This window comes from Pleuronectes platessa, chromosome 14 (assembly GCF_947347685.1).
Source record: "Pleuronectes platessa chromosome 14, fPlePla1.1, whole genome shotgun sequence".
Taxonomy (NCBI): Eukaryota; Metazoa; Chordata; class Actinopteri; order Pleuronectiformes; family Pleuronectidae; genus Pleuronectes; species Pleuronectes platessa.
The window spans coordinates 14,577,983-14,598,050 of NC_070639.1; the positions used below are offsets into that span (position 1 = coordinate 14,577,983).

The window sequence follows — 20,068 nt, forward strand, 5'->3', positions numbered from 1 at the left end:
TTTCCACATAACGCTCGTTGACATTTAAAAATATTTGAATTTTGCTTTATAAGTTACACGTCAAATATTGAATAATAGTCTGCTGAATAACCCATTGTGTGTGTGTGTGTGTGTGTGTGTGTGTGTCTGTGTGTGTGTGTCTGTGTATGTGTGTGTGTGTGTGTGTGTCCTTTTGCCCCCCCCCCCCTTTAATGGACTGTTCGGGGGTTAAGACTTGGTTTTAGGGTTTTGGTTAGAATTAGAAGTACGTTTTAGGTTAGGTTAAGGGTTAGGGTCAGAATTAGGTTACGGTCAGGTTAAGGGTTTGGTTTAGGAGCTAGGGAATGCATTATGCCAATGAGGGTTCTCACTAGGAGAACTGTACAAACGTGTGTGTGTGTGTGTGTATGTGTGTGTCCGTCCATTCTGCCCTTAGGGATATTCACACAAAAACACATAGGTCCCATCATCGGCCACTACCAACACTCCCATCTGTTAAGGTCTCTCTCTCTCTGTGTGTTTGCGTGTGCGCGTGTGTGTGCGTGTGTGTGTGTGTGTGTGTGTGTGTGTCATAGAAGCCCTGTTGAATGGAACAATCAGTCCCATGTTGGACAAGTAACCTCCTACATCTGCTGCACACACACACCCCTTCTGTGCATGCAGGGAAGTAACAAACACTAATTACTGCACCATAGGGGTGAGACGGCATTCAGAGTAAGAGTGTGTATATGTGTCCTGCCCTGAGGGACATTTATACACAAACACACGTGTATGTTTGTGTGTGTTTTTTCTACGTGAAGATAATATTGTGCAGCTGACAGGTACAATGCAAACAAAAAACATTGTCACCCTCGTGAAGCTACACAGTCCTGTCTTGGTTCTCGGTTATTGTCATTCATCCAACTCTTGTCTTTTCTCACGAGGTGGAGATTAGTTTCTGCTCTCACTGTGGCGGCAGCACCGGAAAACAGGCAGACACTGGTACTTTTAAAGTAAGAGGTTTTTTATTTATCTAACAGGCTGCTACAGTGATGTATTTAAAACTTGAATGGATTCTATATATTTCTGTGCATAGAAATGTGAATGTATTTTGAAATATATTACTCTGCACTCTGGAGAAGGTGCCACAGCATAAACATACTGCATATACAGTAACCTATACTGTGTAGAATATAGGTGCATTCAGATATTAACTCCTCTATACCATCATGACATCTCTGTGTATGCAGGATCCTTTATTGTTGGTGCTGTTCTCACTTGAGCAATAAAAGAAGCGTTGCAGAGATGTTTCTCCCTCCTGGGACATTCTTCGAGTGAATTTAACAGTGACTAAACGTCCCTTTAAAACTTCATGCCAACGAGTGAACTTGCCAGAACATTTATGGAGTAAAGTGGACGTGTTAAAGAGTTTTTACAGTGCTGTAAAGACGCTAAGCGAAGCGCTAATGCTGCCCCCGGTCGCTCATGGAGCTCAGTGGGCCTACCAGGCAGACAAATAAAAAGCAACAGTGAAAGAAAATATGAGGTTAGGTGAAAAGAAAAAAGAGAAAGTACAGCATCATTTCAGCAGATCTTTTACGTATCACACGTATTTTTTTCTCTGTCTTGTTTCATAATTAAAGAGATGAAATGCCAGTTCAGCCCAGTTCGCATCCCCCCATTAGGCACTACAATAAATTTTGGTGCAGCCTTGGCTGGGTAGTGGCCTTCTGGAAAGAGCTACAAGGTGTAGGGGTTCAAATCTTTATCTGAGAAATGGGACTCCACGTTTTTTAGGGCTATTTGGAATAGAGAGTGGATACTGGAATCATTCCCAATGGTCCCCAACTGGTCCTGACAAGTCACGTTTGCAGGAATTATTTTCTAGATGTTTTTAAGCTGCAAGTGCCTGTAATCTGGGTAAATGTCTTGCTCAGATCTGATTTAGACCAAAAAAGCTGAATTATTGTTCGATTCATGTCTGGTTTGGCAAATCTTCTCTTGTGCTTGGTTGAGCTCGCACAGGAATCTGCCGTCCCATTCTAATTTCTGAGCCTTTAAGGACAGTTGCACCCTAACCTACATGGGCAGTGCACAAAAAAGAGGGTTAGGGCAAACTGGGATTGGGCTTACATCATATTTAGCCATCATTCACATGTTAACCTAGAAGGAGAATGTTTCCATTGTGCATCTTTAAAGCTCAAAGTTTGATAATACTAGTAGTGGACTTTAATCAGTTATCCAATGGTAGAAGACCACAAACTACAGACCGGGCCCATTGTTCAGATGGATCAAGGTTGGATCTTTCCTTTTTTAAAATACAAGCTTCCTACATGTAGCTTGACCCTCATGTCCCGAGCTCAGAGATATCAGTCAGCAGCATGTTCCTAGTCTCTCGGCAGAGAGGGAGCACATCGACGTCTTTCCTTCTGAGCATCGAGCAGCAGCAGCCTCCTGATGAGGCCCTGCAGCCTCCTCTAGGAGGGCACCTTTTCTTCTTTAGGAGGCGGGGGGTTTCACCTCCATCTGCTCCGGTAGAGCCGCTGCTGATGGCTTTGTTCAGAGGAGCCTCACTAGTGCAATAGACAGAGTTAATCCTGCTGCTCATATATAAAACATTTTACCCAGTTCTGTTTAGACTCCCACAGCGCGTGGTTAAGATTAGGGACAGATCACGGACTTGCTTCACTTCACCAACATTTCAGCGAAACCACAATCTTTTCCTGATGTGCTGCTGTTGCCAAAAAACACTAGTGGCACTCAGAGTTTTGTTGAGCCACATTTCAGAACAACTCCTTCCATTCACATCTATGTGCTACCACAATATAGCTTTTCTTTTTCACTCACAAAAGATTATCACCTATCAACATTATCAGGGGAACAAGTCGTTTCTAACCCCAGGAAAACTAAGAGAATGTTTATATGACTGGGTTGCCAGATATTGAATCGCAGACTACAGAATCACGCTTACATCTCTCTTATCTGTCTCTCTTCCTCCTCTCTTCTCCTCTTCCTCCTCTCAGCTTCATTTCCCCTTTCTTTTTTTCTTCTAATCCTATCTTCTATCTTTTCTTTCTCCTCCATGCAGTATTTTTTCCATTCTTCCTCTCTTGGCTTAGAAGTGTAGTTTGTTTCATGTTTAAAATCAGACATACAAACTGACAGTGTGCAGTGTTTACCATTAATCATCCATTAATTACCTGCCTATTCTAAATTGTGCTGCCACACTTTCATAATGAACCAATTTGCCACATGCTCACTCTCCTACTCGTGCTATCATCCATAAAGTTGTTGCTGTCCACGCTGACGGGCAGACTTCATAGTTCCAGCTGCGGTTGCATGCAATGCAGTTCTCTTTCTCACACTTGAACTTGTCTTTCACTCCGTCTGTGTAGCTGTCTCTCTGTTGCGCATGAGAGCAACATTCATGCAAGTGGGCGTGCACGCTCGCTACCGGCATTGATTGAATGGATTCTGTGGAAATGCCCGTGTAGGCCGTTCTTGAACATTCTAAGCGGACTTTGTACCAAGCTCAGCATCAATTAATTCCCAAAGAACTTAATTTACATATGTTTACATCACGTTGTTTATAAAGAGCCAAAGTCATGTTCTAACCTTCTTCAACTGGCTTCTGTAACTCAATGCAATCTCAGCAATGCTGTCATTGGTCAATTAATTGTGTTCCGTTTGCTGAAAACCATTCACTGCCGTAATTTATATAATAAAGTGGAGCCTTAATGATTTTATGAAGTCAAACATCAATTACTTCATGAGCACATAAAAAAAATTAAATACAGCTCCAATGAAAACATTCCAAGTGTGGCAGCAAGCCACACAACATGCTGCCTATAAATACTCTGATCCAACAGAGCTGGTGAGAGCGTCAGTGAGACTGTGAGTGAGCCTCTCGTTCTGCTGGAACAGAACTCAGAAGTTACTATTTCATTTTGTAGCATTGTAGTAAATATTAGTAGAAGATAAAAGTGGCAGTGATAATATTAAAAGTAGTAGTAGCACTGTGTTTTGTTGTCGTTAGTGCGGCCATATATTAGGGTACGTGTTTGTGTTTCCACTTATTGCATCACCGCTGATCTTAGTACAGTCAGCCAGTGAAACCTCAGGCTGTTCTCTTCATCGTAGCATCTAGGGAGAAACTGTGTGTGTGCGTTCACAACTACGTATTTGTGTTGTTAGTGTAAGTTGCCTCTCTGAGAATAAGAGATTGTTTTATTTTTTTCTTGTTTTTGTCCTCTCTTGTGTTGTGCGCTGCGGTTTGTTTACCTTGATTTTCTTTAAGATTTGCCCTTTTAATAAGTGTTTCCTTCAATTTCAAGTTCAGTCAGTGTTTTGAGAGTGTACTAGGTTTGTGTGTGTGTGTGTGCGTGATGGGAAATGTGAATGCAGTCAGGATGTAGTTGGGCTGTGATGATGATGATCCCAGAGTTAATATAGAAATGTATCTTTTATGTCTTCAGCAGTTTCTTATTGGTTGAATGAACACCTAACACACCTTTACATTTTATGCACCAGTCTGTGTGCACTAAGGCAGTGTTTCCCATAACTTACATGGCCGCTTGGACTTTTACTAAATCAATTCTGACACAATAAACATTTGTAAAAAAGAGCACAGCCTTAAATGGTCTGTAGAAGCTGGTTGACATATAACATTTACATGTCTATATTATAGTTCTATAGTTCTGTTGATAGATTTTCCATACTGCAACTACAGTTTGTCGATTCTCAACTGTCATCTTCATGCATGAGGGTGTTGCTTTTATTCCGTTTTTTTTTTTGGGGTCCCACAAACGCAAATTTCGATAGAGAAGGCAGTTTCACCTTTGGAAAATAAACTGTAGATCCTGCGATTTAGTTAGCAGCATTCAAAGGGCACTCATCATCTCATCATTTTCTATCTGCACACAGAACTATTCCTCATGGGGGCTGGGAGCGGACCCACCCCCCCCCCCCCCCTTTCCCCCCCACAAACAGACTGATGTCAATCTAAAATGATGAAATTCAACGTCATCTTAAATGATGCTCCACTCGTGCCGTGACAATACTGGAAATCCTCATTAAATTGTGAAACAAAGGTATCCTGAAATCAGACAGAAGGCAGAAAAAAGCAGTTTTCATATTCAAATGAAATGACAGCAATCGTTAACAGAATTTCATCAGCTGAATCAAATTAACAAACTAAGATAATGTCGGCCCTGGGAGCTGGTTGTTAACGCGCTCTCCCGCTGACTTTTTAATCTTTCAAACAAATGAGTTTTAAAAGAGAATCTAAGGCACTTGATGCCAATAGACTGAGGCTAAAGCTTCACATGCAGGGGAAAAGTCAGCATCAGTAGCATCGTTTTCATTAGAAGATGTGACCTTGTGATTACTTCTGTAGCTGTTGCAGTTTGAAAGCAAGTGAACAAACACTTAGATGAGTATAGCTAGAGCCCATAGACTGTATATAAAGATGGATGACTCGATTGGCCTGCAAAAGGGAAGCCAAAGTGTCTCATTTGCCACCTGGTGGCTTGCTGCAGCATAGGTCACAATGTATTTTTCCTCCATGTTAATGAATGGGACATGTCAAAGTACACATCAGATAAAAAATGTTAAAGATGGTTTCTGTACCCCAACTATTTTAGTTTTTCACTTTCCACAAAGATTTTGCCCAAGTTGTTACTTTTCCTGCAAGTTTTGCTATAATTAGTTTTGGTTCTATAAAAACGTGGTGAAATGTCACGATTGACAGTTGAGACTGACTCATGATTGGTCAAACGCGTTGGGGGGACCTCAGTATTGCGGCTCCATCCCTTGAACCCAATGACTCTTTTATTTTGGCTTCATTTCTGGATAGTGGATACATATTTATTTGTGCACTCTTTAACACCATGCAGACTGTTAGCGAGTAGCTTGTTCTTCAGCAAACATTGAGCCACCATTGAGTTATGTTTTTATATTTAATCCTAGAGGCCAGGGTCATAGAAACACCACAATGCCTTGCAAGCTATTGATTCATATCCCATAGAAAATGATTGAACTTTCATTGCATTGGCTGACTGCCGTGGGTGATCGCCGTCGTACAGAGCTTGACAAGCCTGCGGTGCAAAGTGAAGGTTGCTAAGCTATGATCAGACAATCACTGTCTAGAGAATGGAGTAGTGAGCAGTCCACCAAAACAAATGTTTGGACCTTTTTCTGCAGCATCACGTGAGAAATCAGTTCGGGCACAGTAAATTGGTCCGTGTGTGTCCGCCCGTGACTTGTGATATGTGAGACAACGCAGACTTGATTTTGATGAAACCCCCGGGAGTCATGCATCACACCACTGTGGCATTTTCAAAATTACAGTGTTTAGCCCAAGGAGGTGGCAGCAATTACCTGACAAACATTTTAATAATCAGTCATATCTCACGTACTGCTGCAGGGAATAAAATGAAACTTGGAACACATACCCCAACTATCCATGCTCACAAATTTGTCTCCAGGGCAACATATTGGATTTTCGACTGTTTTTGAGTTGCTGCAGTTTGTCTCCTGGGTCCCCCCCCCCCCCCCCCCCCCCATTAATTTACCGGTCGCTGCAGGAGTCGCTGCCTCATTCCTCAAATACAGGGCTGCACCAACGCAAAAAATGAAAAGAGTTGAGAATAACACAAACAGGCACAGCAATTCAACACAGACAATGTCTTTCCACTGTCACATAACAAACTGGAAACTAATTGTTTCCAGTTATGGCACAAAGGCAAAATTCCCAGCTCCTTGAGAGGAGGGATACAGTGACGCAGCAGCTCAAACTGAACTCAGAAAATTGTAAAGCCTGAGGTTTGCACGGTGTAATTATCTGTCATCATTTCGACTCGGTGACGCTAATGCCTGACAGGATTGCTTTTAATACTCTCTAAAGGTTTGAAAATGAACTTAACGCTGTTCTCTACACCTGTCACCTCACCTTTTACCGTATTTTAATCCCGATGTTAGGCAGCACTTCAAACGATGAACATCCCTTTTTCTCTTTTCAAGTGTTGGTTAGGATCATGTAGGTAATCTGCTCTGCTCACAGAAAGCCAGTTGAAAGGGCCGCATGAAAGAGCTTAAATCTACTGGTTTAGTGGTTCATATGTGTTCTTGGCGTGTGGTGATTTAGTTGTGTGGATATTAGATAGTTTCATTTGATTGTTTAATTTCAATTGAAAAATTAGTTAAACTAATGTATTGCCGTAAACAATAAGAGAAGAGAGTTGTGTGATGTGAATGAGAGTCCTTTTGGTGCTTAGACCAATCGTGATGTCATCAAGGTTGAAACGGGTGAGGCTGTGGGTAGAATAGAAACTTCCCTCCAGGGGGTGGAGACGCTCGTGCTGGTTGATGGCATCTAGAGAAAGAGATGAGTGAAATCATCTGGGCCCGACCAGGACTTTGGATATGGAGACTGGAGGTGGGGAAGTGAAGAGGGGTCGCAGCGAGTCATTGAAATGAGAGTTCACAGCGAGAGATATAAAAGCATGGCTTTGTTCAGCTGCACAAAATGTAGCAAAATGGTTACTTGAAAGTAAATGGTGGTATGACGCCACATGTGTTGAATTTATGGAAGCTGAGAAGGCCATTCTTGCGATCTTGTGAAAGAAACCTCTGAGGTAAATGACATTGGTTTAAATGCGTGTTTAGCACCAAGCAGCAGCAGAAAACTTGAGAATCCAATGTGTATCTGTTTGTTAGAAACATTGCTGCTAATTTGGCAACACCTTTGACATACCTACCATATGAGAGAAAAGGCTGCGTGTTGCACGCTGTCTGAGAAAACACAACGTTTAGAAACCAGAGCACGTCCCATGATTGAAAATTTGACAACATCAACATGATTGGCTGATTGAGGTTGTGGCTAAATCGGATTGGATATCTGTAAACACCAAACAGTCAGATGGTTAGAGGGGACGAGGAGAGAGAATAGCGAATGAATGGGTCTTAGAGATGGTCTTGATTTAACTTATACTCTAAATCAGAGGCTTGAAGAGCTACAAACAACTTTATAATTGACACAGTGTCTTTCAAAGCAGTCTCTGGACCCCATAGTGAGAACCAGGGTCAGAGAAAAGCTGAGCTAACCAGTGATGCCTGAACCTCTTCGCTCTCGTCAAAGTTTAGACTTAAATCTTTCTGTCGCTTCAGACCATTACCACTTGAAAAAAAAAACTGACTCAGCACTACGGGACAAAATCGTGTTCCTCTCCAGCACACTGAACATAAGGACATGTTTATTGCTTTGTTTTGACGTCTGTTCAAGTGCACGTATTAAAAAGTGCTTCGCTTGTACAATAAGGGTTCGTGTGCCTTTTTGTGTATTTTTCAGAATATCCCGGCGCTGCCCTGTGGGAAGGCCCTCTACTCCTACGAGGGAAAAGAACCAGGCGACCTCCAGTTTTCCAAGGGCGACATCATCATCCTGCGACGCAAGGTGGACGACAACTGGTACCACGGCGAGCTCAATGGCTGCCACGGGTTCCTGCCCGCCAGTTACATCCAGTTGTTGCGTCCCCTGAGCCAGACTCCACCCCAGGGCAAAGCGCTGTACGACTTTGAGGTGAAAGACAAAGACCAGGATAAAGACTGTCTGGCCTTCAGCAAGGTAGCGCAATCTGTACACACATACACACTCTCCCGTGGACACTATTTTTACACTAGACACAGAATAATGTGGTGTGGACAGGGTGGGTGGAGGAACCAGTGGGGAGATGTGAGAGATGGACAGAATTTACAGCAGCATAAATAGGGAAGTAGCAGCCAACACTTATCTGTGGTGTAAAACCAGGCTGGTTCTTTGTAGTGCACAAATCATTTATAAGTCCTGACGCCTCACTTCAGATCCAGTCTCAGAATGTGAACTACAGCCATTTTAAACCGGGTAAAAAGTGGTTCGATCCTCCAGTCTGCACGCCGAAGGGTTCTGGGGGCAAGAAACTGAACCTACAAATTTCCAGCAGTGTGTAAATTATTTGTGTATATTGTACTGCTGTATGAATGTGCGTGTGAATTTGTTGGATAGGACTAGAAAACCACTTTATATACAGATATTATATATATTGGATGGCATAAAATAATCATTCATTAATAGTCATCGAGGTAAAAAATTGGAATTATTGTGATATAGACTTAAAGTCATATCGCCCAGCCACAATTGCTAGTTTTCAGTAGTTAATTGTGTCTGATTCAGACTTGTGTATCTTGGCAATTATATTTATAACAGGTAAACAGACTGAATTCTATCAAGTTTCAGATTATAAGTTAATACTGCTGTGTTGTTTTGGTTTATTCTATCCTGTGTTGACAATTTGCACTGGTTTTGTTCAAATGGGAAGGGATTGTTGGTCATCAGCTCTGTGTTAGTCTGTGGGTCTGACGCTGGATGAGGTATTTCCAGGGTGAAGACGATATCCAGCAGCTGCAGACAGTAAAATGTCTTTCTCACAGCCAGTCTACATGAGGATTTGGCAGAAGTTCTTTTTAAAACTGACACACGTGTTTTTGGAATGACGCTGCTGGCAGTTGATATTCTCTCTGCTCACATTCAAGATTTAAGGAGCTGCACAGGAAAACAAAGCTGTTTTTTCTTAAGATAGAAGAGCCTTTAAAACTGTATGTACACCAGCATGAAACTCAATGAAATTACTAAAATATACACATTCATTTAGATAGTCCAGTAGCATCTTAAGCTACAGTGAGAATTATCCACATTGGAAGGATATCTGTGGTGGAACCTCCATCTAGAAGGGTTTTCATTTTATCATTCCATGTGGTTCCTAGACCCGAACCCAGGACTCAGCGTTAGCCAGGTCCAAATTATCTTCAGTCTAATGAGGTCATGTGGGTCTGTTACTGTGCAGATCACAGGTCTGTGTGTCATCAAATCCTGAAAGTGTGTGTGTGTGTGTGTGTGTGTGTGTGTGTGTGTGTGTGTGTGTGTGTGTGTGTGTGTGTGTGTGTGTGTGTGTGTGTGTGTGTGTGTGTGTGTGTGTGTGTGTGTGTGTGTGTGTGTGTGTGTGTGTGTGTGTGTGCGTGTGAACTCAGATCTGATCACATGCTGCTTCATCGACATGGCAGGAGGAGAATTGTGTTTTGACAGGAGATGGGAAAGTGTGAAGTGGAGAGCGCTGGAAAAAGAAGATGCACTTATGCTCTCTCTGACTTAACAAGGCTCCGTGTTAATTAGTTGAGCATCATGCTGCTGCCAGTATCGGTGTCTCTGTTTCAATCAGTTAAGGTCGACCGCCTTTGGGATTAGAACTAATTATCCTTGTGTCTGACGAACTTCAGGTCCCCTCTGGATTTGATCTCTTCTTGTTTTTGAAAATATAATCTTCAGTGGGTATTCTCTGGATTGTTTCAGACTGAAGGCCCTTTCAGATAGAAAAACAATTTGTGCTATGCCGGCTGATGGGAATAGAGCTAATTTGAGTTTAGTTTAGCTTGTTAAGTTTTCTGTAAATATTATGCTATGTTCCGAAACTGAAAAAGAGGCTTTGAACGCGTGAAATCTAAAAAACACATTTCAGCCTTAAGTTTGTGACTATTCTCCCAGTACATCAGTTTGTTTCCCAGGTTTGAAAACTGGTTCACGTACGCTGGGAAAAAAATTCTAAAACATTGAAACTCGAGATTTGAAAGAGCCCAATGTATTATATAAGCTTTATTTTGAAACTCTAAGAACGTACACCTGCAGCTTTATTGCAGTCTGTTATTTCAGAGTTGAGTTGCAAATCACATGATTTTTGGCAGCGCGTAAGTACAAAAGTGATGGTCTGGAAGGAAAAGTTATTAAATATGTTGAAATGCATCTGACGTGCCTGTGTGACTTGAAATGTGTTTGCATGATGCGGCTTTCCACCCGAGGTCTGGACGTGTAATCTTAGAATTTGGGGATCTTACACACACAATGTCAGCTTATCTTCCATTGTGCATGCTGTGCCCAGGCTTGGTATTCATTGGATGTGCCTGTATTCGTTCAACATTGTTGCCGATGCAAAAAACTGTCCTTACGTGGCATAAGCCTTTGAAAAGAATAAGTTCCAGCTGAACCGCTGTCACATTCTATCTGACTCGGCCCTGAGACCAATATTTTGGACCCATGAAAACCTCCTCCTCTATGAGAGCTGGAGGACATGAGTGTGTGCCGTTTCAAAAATAAATCCCGTTTGTCACTGGTGTTATTAAATTACACTTTGAAAAGGATGGAGATGAAGAGACAAAGATGAGAGGAGCCTCTCAGTGTGTTTCCCCGGTCGGGTCTGTTGTAAACAGTAATTTGTATTCCCTGCGCCGTTCTGTTCCTCAAACCTTATCATTTTGTTCCTGCTGTTACACAGGCTCATTTGTGCTAGAACTGAACACTCAACACATCCACTCTGTCTCCGCGCTGACACATCCACTCTCTGCACGAGTGTCAGTCGAGAGGGAGAGAGGAAGATTATTAAATTACAGTGCGCTGTGATTCTCCTCACTAGATGTTCTCAGTCAGATCGCCGCATTGCAAAGCAGAGTCCCAGCTTCCGCCTCACGGACACGCTGCCCCATGGATCGAGACGAGCGTATGATCCAGCGTCCGTCGCTGGCGTGGTGTTCTATTGCTCAACTCATCAACAGGTTACTGATTGGAGTAATTACGCGAAGCCACACTCTCTCACTCGAGAGGCACGAACCCTGTGGTGTGTTGTGCGCGTGTTGTCATGCAGAACCACTATGGGTGATATTGTTTTCTCAGTGTGAGAGGTAATAGCTTAGTATGACTAATACACAGACATTTTGCCATTATAACCGCCAGCCCTTAATGGCCTTGCCAAGACCCTCATATTTATGTGAGGAGCAGCAGAGGGAAAAATGCACTCGAGAGGAGGTCTGTGGGTGTGTATGTGTTAATATCTGTGATAAAGGAACATATTGTTTCCCCATATGAGGTGCATCTATTGTGAAGTATAGACCTATTCATTTTTTCACATTTTGTTATCTTGCAAATCTAAAGTCAAAATTGCTCAAATCAATTATTCTCTCATGAAAATGCGATTTCAGAAGATGAACATTTGTTAAAAAGGGAACAAAAATGTTATATCATCAATAATATCATTTATGAATGCCAATGTATCCACATGCTGTTGGGTCAGTTTGTGTGCAGTCTGAGAAATGAGACCCACTGCAGAGAATACCCACTCAGGTGGTACAGATGTCCAAGGATTTTTTAAATACAGATTAATAGCTGTTATTGATTGGTCAAAATTCTTATTGTTGGTTAGTGGTTAAAGGGTTAATGATGAACATTCCTAATTCAGACTCTTTGCACTTTAAATATGAACTCAGGTTCCTCTTGCTCATCTTGGACATATGTTTTTTTCACAATGAGGGGCTCTACAGGGGTTCATCTGATAATAAGTTCCTCCACTCCACATTTCAGACTCTTCGTGGGCAAAATTCTGAAACCCAGTTTGCCCATGATTTCCCCCCATGTGTAGTTTAATGAAGAATTGTGCTGATGTGTTTGTAAATTAATTAAACTCATAGTGTAGGTGTTTTTTAGTGGTCTTTAAGAAAAATGAATTTAGTCTATTTACCTTTTACTATAAGTTCTGGGGAAAGAATTCTGCATAGAAGGTTCCCAAGTTCTGTTCAGACGGCCAGGCAGAAGCCTCTCTTCAGGGAAAGAGCCATTAAAAAGCACCTAAAGGACTCAGACTGTGATAAACAAGATTCTCCGGTTTGATGAAACCCAGATTGACCTGTCAACATGTCTGGACCAGAGTAGGAATTGCCCATCACCTGACAAATACCATCCCAGCGGTGACGCATGGTCATGATGGCCTCCTGCTGTGTGGCTGTTTTTCAGCATCAGGGATAAAAAAGACTAATTAGACATGTGGTGAACCTGAAAGCTGTTGGTGCAGAAGACATTGCATTAAACTTTCCCTGATGGTCCGGTGCACTCACGACCTCAGAGCAGGTTGAGGGGTTAGCTTGAAACTAAGCTTCGAAGCCGAGACAACCCAGAAGCTATGGGTCAGAGTCATCGAACATCATTGGACAGACCGGAGAAATGATGAACTGTGACAGAGCGGGAGAGAATCTGCAGGGAAGAATCTGACAATCCACCAAAACCAGGTGTAGAGCTTGTTAAGACATAACCAAGCAGACCTTAGCCTGGAATCACTTCCAATACTACCTCAACAGTTCGAAGTAAAGGATCTCAATACGTGATGTTTCAGTTTCTCCTTTTAATGAATTTGCACAAGAAATCTAGGTTGTTGAAAAGGAGGACACCTTACACAGTAGTTGTATTGTATCTAGTGAGCATAGTGGTAGTTTACTTTGGTTCTAGTTGCAAAGTCTGTGGTGTCACTCAGTACCTCCCATCCTCTGCCAAGGTCACAATAAATCAAATACAGCGACTTTTCATTAAATGTTTCGAGCAGAGTGATTTCATCTTCCTTCACAGTTTTGTATTCACTTAAGCAGGTTTGACTTTGATTTTTAAAGATTGCAATCGTCCAAAACGTCCCACCGCTGCTACAAAACCAAAAGGAAATCGTGCGGCTTGGTAAAAATCTGGAATATTGCAGCGCTGAGTGAGTCTGTCTGTGCACAGGAGAGGATGAGCAGTGGCATCTGTCATGAACTGAGCTGAAAAACATTTGAAATGAAATCAGGTGAAATGATCCGAAACCAGTAGCTTCCCATCAATCTAAAAACGTACATGTCTGCTTTCAAAGTGTTTGCACGACGCTTGATTAGTAGCCAATGATCTGCAAGAACATCACAGTGCTCATTTTAACCCTTGACGTCATTTCTCTTGTTAATTTATTCCTTAGTCCTTCATTCAGAAGTAAATAGCAATTTGTTTTGTACAGTTGTGTGTTTATTTGTGTGTGTACTGTATAATTGTGTGTAGTAGTCTCACTCATTTCCTCGCTCTTCAGGATGAGGTACTGACAGTAATCAGGCGAGTGGACGAGAACTGGGCAGAGGGCATGCTGGGAGACAAGATCGGCATCTTCCCAATTCTCTACGTGGAGGTAAACACACACACACACACACACACACACACACACAGACACACACACACACACACACACTCACGTGCCAAAAATAATAGCTATCACATATCAATTTATTACAGAAAAATAATAATAATATTTTCATTTGTTAAATGCCGCTACCTTGGAGAGAGGAGGAGGGCAGAAAACGTCTATAATAATAACTATTTTATTGTAATAAACTTTATTTGTGTAGAATTCATCAAAATTAAGTCGAAAAGGGATTTAAAAGCAATAACGGATGACGCAAACATTTCCTGGAATGTGTGGAAATGTAATATAAACTTTTCGGGTTCTTTGTCGTTCACATGCGAGTTAGCACTTGCTGCCATGTTTCTTACACAGCATATTTGAGCTAAATGGTATTCTGCTCCAGTTTGACTTTGTTTCTATTTGATGTTTCCTGTATATTTGATCACTTACGTATTTAAACAGGCAGGTGAACTGTAAAATGTCTGCAGAAATGCAAATTGAATTGACAATTCTGTTCCCAAGTCAAAGGTTTCTTTCCGGGATTTCCTCTCTGTGAAAGGATGAAAGTAAAATCCAGCTCCCCAAACATTTTAGCTTCTCTCAAAATGCGACTCCTTTCAAGACTGAAATTTAGTTCACTTTAATCCTTGTGCAGCTGGGAAACACATTTCGCTGTGGATGGTATAAAAGCCGGTTGTGAAAAAGGGAAGGATGATGTGTAAATCCTTCTTTCATGCTGTTGTTAAGGCTTCTCTTCTCTGTCACCAAAAATGTGTCCCTGTCAAAAACAAATGATGAAACCTTCAAAGACAGGAGGTTCACTCACACTGGAAAGTATCACTATGTGTGTGTGTGTGTGTGTGTGTGTGTGTGTGTGTGGAGGTATGTGTTTGTGTTATATGATAAGGTCAGATCTAGTGTATTCTGCACTCTGTGTGCTCGTGCACTGTGGCTCATTAATGTAGAGACTTGACGAGACTGGAGACTGGAGTCTAATGGGATGACTCATCCTTCATGCTGGTTTTAAATGTTGCTCTCTATTGCTTTTCATCTGCTACTAAGTGAACATGCACTCAGTCACAAAGACACAATTATAGGACAATACATGAGCTAATCTCCACATCCATGTAGACACACGTGTGGAATCAATGTTCTGGTCATTGTCTAATCACACTGCACTCCCTGCACACTGTTTCTCACTCTTTCTCTCGGCTTCTATTGCCTGCTCCCTCTCTCCGGGATTTGCACCCTATATAGTGCTGAAGTGTTGGTTATCCAATCATGCCCCTGAAATTAGCTGCTAGCCCAAACGACTCTCTTAGGTAATGGTGATTAAGCCATAAACTGAGGAAAGTTGGCACAAACACACACAGACACACAGGGGTTCCTATTAAATAGAGATGCATCAATAATTTAGACGTCTCCATGACTCTGACACTGCAGGGGTACACGTGTGTGTCTGTGTGTGTGTTTGTGTGCGTGCAGCTGACGAGGGGGGGTGCCCAGCTGGATTTCTTGCTGAGCTGTGTGTGCGTGTGTGTGTGTTTTGTGTGTGTGTGTGTGGTGACACGGGGTACCTCTTGTCACACTCAGAATTTGTTGTGAATGCTTGTGTTGGTATTGGGCCTAGAAAGGAGTGTTTCGCAGATGACTGGGACGCCACCAAAAAGTCCCACCACCAGACTGGGCCCTCCACTCTTGGTTTCCAAAGTGCTCTTGGGCAAGATACTGAACCTCAAATTAGCCCTGATGGCTGTGCCAACAGTGTTTGCATGTTGTGTGATAGAAAAAGCATTGTGTATAAATGTGTGCTGGAACGGGTGAGTGCGACTTGTAATGTAAAGAGCTTTGAGTGGTTTATAAGACTTTATAAGACTAGAATAGCTCCGACCAATAGGAGTTAGTAAGCTGAAGGATGAAGCATCATTGTGTACAGTTTTAGAAACAGCCACAGAGAGGGAATCAGCTGCAGGTCTGGAAAAGGGTCACATCAGAAGACACTACAGGAAAATGAGCGGTACATTCAGGGTGGGGGGCGGAGCCTGGATGTATCATGCAGAAAGAAGAACATGACGTGCACAGATTTCTGCTCTGGAAATCACGTGTTTTTGTTAACAAGCACAATGACAGAGGCGTGGGTCCTAATCACCAAAAGCTCTCGCATCTTAGAAAGTCTAAAGCAACTGTTTTCTCCCCCTGAGATCTTTCTATTTTCCCAGTTTTGTGTTCGTCACCAGTAGAGGAGTCATCAGCACACCCACTCACTCACTGTGAATTCTCCTTAGATCATTTTTTGGACGTTAGACTAAGGGGCTGGATGGAAGTGTTCCAGAAAATGTACGTTGCAACTGACATTTGCGATCTTACTTTGAAACCCCCCCCCCCCCCCCCCCCCCCCCGAAGCTCCAAAAGAAATGTTATGAAGCAGCTTAAAACATGTTTCAGCAATTTACAATGAAAGGAGATCTACAACCCCAACTGTTTTTACTTTACTTACAAGTATTCTACAATATTATTCAGTTAAAAATGCTTTTTGTACAATGTAATGTTTTGAAACATGATCAGGTGACTTTTATGAGTTTGTCTTGAGATGGAATAAACCACCAGCCGAATTAGAAAAGTTTAAAAAGACTGTTATTGTTGTTCTTTATGGCTCCATGCATCAGTGGGACATTTATAGTTTTCACTGTTACTGTTAACGATCTGCATTACATATCTCTTTGCTTTCTGCCTTTACTGGCTTCTAAACTTTTATTATGATACTTTGATTTGGCAGTAGTTATGGCTGCACTTGTGGAAAATGAATTGACCATATCTCTGCAAATGAAATGTCATTCCACTGAGGTTTTGTTTGCTGCTTCTTAAATTATGAACAGTAATTTAATAATCCTTTCTCGGTGTGGGAGACTTTCCTCTGTCCTATGCTCTGGGTGTAATGAAAAAACTGCGACTGAAATAATGTGGTCAAAGCTCAAATTGGAAATTTTGGATGGTTTGTGGAGAAAAGGAGGGTGCTGAAATTTCAGATTGTGCAGGTTTATTTGAATCCATTTAAAACATTTCATTACTTATAACCATCATAACCACTACAGATAAATGAGTTTCCACTTTACCACCATTGCAACAGATGTGTTGACTGGAGATGTTCGGGTCCAGATCATTTCATCAACACCTCCAGAGCTTATATCAAACTGTTGTGAAGAAATTATCATTAAACTTGACTTTGGTTAGAATTTGGTTGGATTGGTGTAGTTTTACATGTGAGGATTTAATGAGTGTGTGTTGCAAAGGTTTAGGATCCCTGTTGGAAGATTTGGATTTAAAGATCTGTCAATTGGATTCTCTCATTCTCTCTTTCTCTATTCTCTCTCTCTTTCTCTATTCTTCTTTCCTTCCTTCCTAGCTCTTGCTTAGGCACCTTACCGTCTCTGCAGCAGGAGAGAGAAGCCACTTGCCAGTGGTTTTGTCTGCGTGCATGTGTGTGTGTGTGTGTGTGCGTGCGTGGTCATGCATGTATCTCGCTGGCTTACCGTTTTCACAGTGCAGACAAAAGCTCATCAGCTCAGGCCTGGATATCACCTGGAGAGATCGCTCACCCTCCAAAAGACGCAGAGTACACAGTGTACAGTGAGCGGCCAACATAATAGAGGACCTTGGAGATTTCATTCAGGCCAAAAATTCAGCCAAACGGCAGCGGGTGAAAAACTCTCTCTCTCTCTCTCTCTCTCTCTCTCTCTCTCTCTCTCTCCTCCCTTATCTCCTTTACTGCAGCATTACTGGGCACTATAATGTTGGTCATTAAGAGGGAACTGACACTGCTGTGTGTGTGTGTGTGTGTGTGTGAGAGACTGGCAACTAAGGTATGTGTGTATGTGTGTGTATATGGAGACACCATCTTGAATGTATGTGTAAAAGGTAACTTGAAATAATTTCAAGTAAGTTTTTGGAGTGCTTTTGGACTTTGTGTGTGTGTGTGTGTGTGTGTGTGTGTGTGTGTGTGTGTGTGTGTGTGCGTGTACGTGTGTGCGTGTACGTGTGTGTGTGTGCGTGTGTGTGTGTGTGTGTTTGTTTGTGCAAGTTGGCGTGTCCTCATGAGAGTAAACTGAGTTATATCTGCAGCATCAATCCATCAAGCTCATTAGCATATGATTCGGCTTTGATTAGCATATCTATTAATATGGAAATGCTACATCGCCAACACTGAGCTGAGACGGCTCGGCCCTGCAATCTCCGTCTCACGCACACACACACACAGACACAGACACACACACACACACACACACAGAAAATGGTGCTTGGCTTCCTCTCTAGGGATTGTTCTGGAGTTTGAGGTTACGTTAAACAGACATGATTTTGATGTAAATGAGGGCTGAAGCTGATGTTGACTGTCAACATATTAGTTCTTGTTACCCTGTTTCAATCTGGCCTCTCTCTCTCCGTGTGTGTGTGGGGGGGCCTGCTCTAAATTCATGACCCACTATATCTTTACACCAGAATTGGACCACGACCTTCAGAGTTTTACGAAGTTTACTCCAAGAATTGTCCATCAAGGATGTTAACATTAATCTAGGGACATTAAACACACCTTCGCTGTAGGTGTGACATTTGCTTTACTCGTTTGCTTTTTACGCTGTAGAGATAAGTACGGAGAGAGAATGTTAACTACAGAGTTTTCACTGAGGCCGGTGGTAAACAAAACGTCCTCGTAATGAAAGCAAAATAGCTTTTTTCCCTCAAGTGTCACTGTCGAGTGCCAAGAGTGGTGTACTGCGTTTAGCTGCAGGAATTCACCACATTGGGTGTTAAAACCATGATATTTTCGTTTAATCAAGACAGTTATATATTTATATATATAAGTGTTTTTAAAAGGGCAGATCTGAAAACGTTTTAATGTCAAAGTCATGTCAAAGCCGTATTTCCCGTTATTTATCTGGACTGTGGTTGCCACTATATTCAATTTTCCTGAACCGATTTTGTTTTTTACAATTCTCATAATAGCATTAGAGATTTCTGAGTCTTTTTCTCCTTTGACAAACTGTATAGCGATTTTTCATGTGTTTGCCCGCGCCGCCGTCCATAAAGTTGTTACGGTTCATGCAGTCAGACTTTCATCTGCAGCGTTGGGCGTACAAGTTAGTGGCAGTCCCTGCAGTTTTCTCTCTCACAGGAGAACTTGGACTGGAGAACTTTCACTCTGAATCTGTTAGAGCCAATACGTGCTGGTTCCACCCTCCGCCCGAACTATTACACATTAGATTGACTTCATTCTGGAGGAAACGCTGCAGATAAAGTGAAACAATATTCCTGGATTAGCCCATTTTATCAGATCTATACCAAAATGTAATGGGTTCTTTCCTGATCAATGCAGCATCTTACCACCAAGTTTCATTGTAATGCGATTAGTAGTTTTTGCGTAATCCTTCTGACTAACACACAGACAGACAGACTCCTTAGCGGAGGAAACAAATTTAATGAATCAAATCATTTATTGGCTGCTAAGGAACATGACTACAAATTCTACACATCTAAATTAATGCCCATCTTTGCATGAGCTTGTTATACACAATAGTAAGATGTGTTTTCCTCCACCTCTGTTTCACTTCTACATAAAACCAGTCAAGACTTTAAATGTCAGAGTGAGCGGTGTGACCTTAAATCAGACGTCGATCTTTCTTTCTCTGCAGTTTCTGGTGGAATAAAAACAAAACAACATTCACCAACCATTGTTAAAATCCAGGGCTGTGACCGGACCATTCAATTCATTATGCACTGTGTGCTGCAGGGAATGTTTACTTCTTGTAGAGATGGATTTATTTGCTAATGCTGAAGGTAAACAGAAGATCACAGTCGCCCAGCCCTGGCATACCCTTAACGCTGTGGAGGATAAAAACACAATAAAGCTAAAAGCTTCTTTTCTTTTGGGCCATGTTAGAAAGAGTAAGATGTTTAGATCTTAAAGTCAACCATTACTTCTGAGGGTTGTGTAGTTTATTGCACAAATTCTCAGCATGCAGCTCCATCCATATGATCTCAGATATAATACCTAACAATTAATAAAACAATGTGAA

General features: G+C 41.9%; 1 protein-coding gene across 1 annotated transcript in view; it reads left to right on the forward strand.

The window, feature by feature from the left end:
• LOC128455939 (E3 ubiquitin-protein ligase SH3RF3) overlaps positions 1 to 20,068 on the forward strand; it is a 93,625-nt gene that overhangs the window by 51,868 nt on the left and 21,689 nt on the right. Inside the window, exons 2-3 of the mRNA XM_053439910.1 lie at positions 8,306 to 8,581; positions 13,911 to 14,006. Coding sequence (XP_053295885.1) covers positions 8,306 to 8,581; positions 13,911 to 14,006 — 372 coding nt within the window. The remainder of the gene's footprint in view (positions 1 to 8,305; positions 8,582 to 13,910; positions 14,007 to 20,068) is intronic.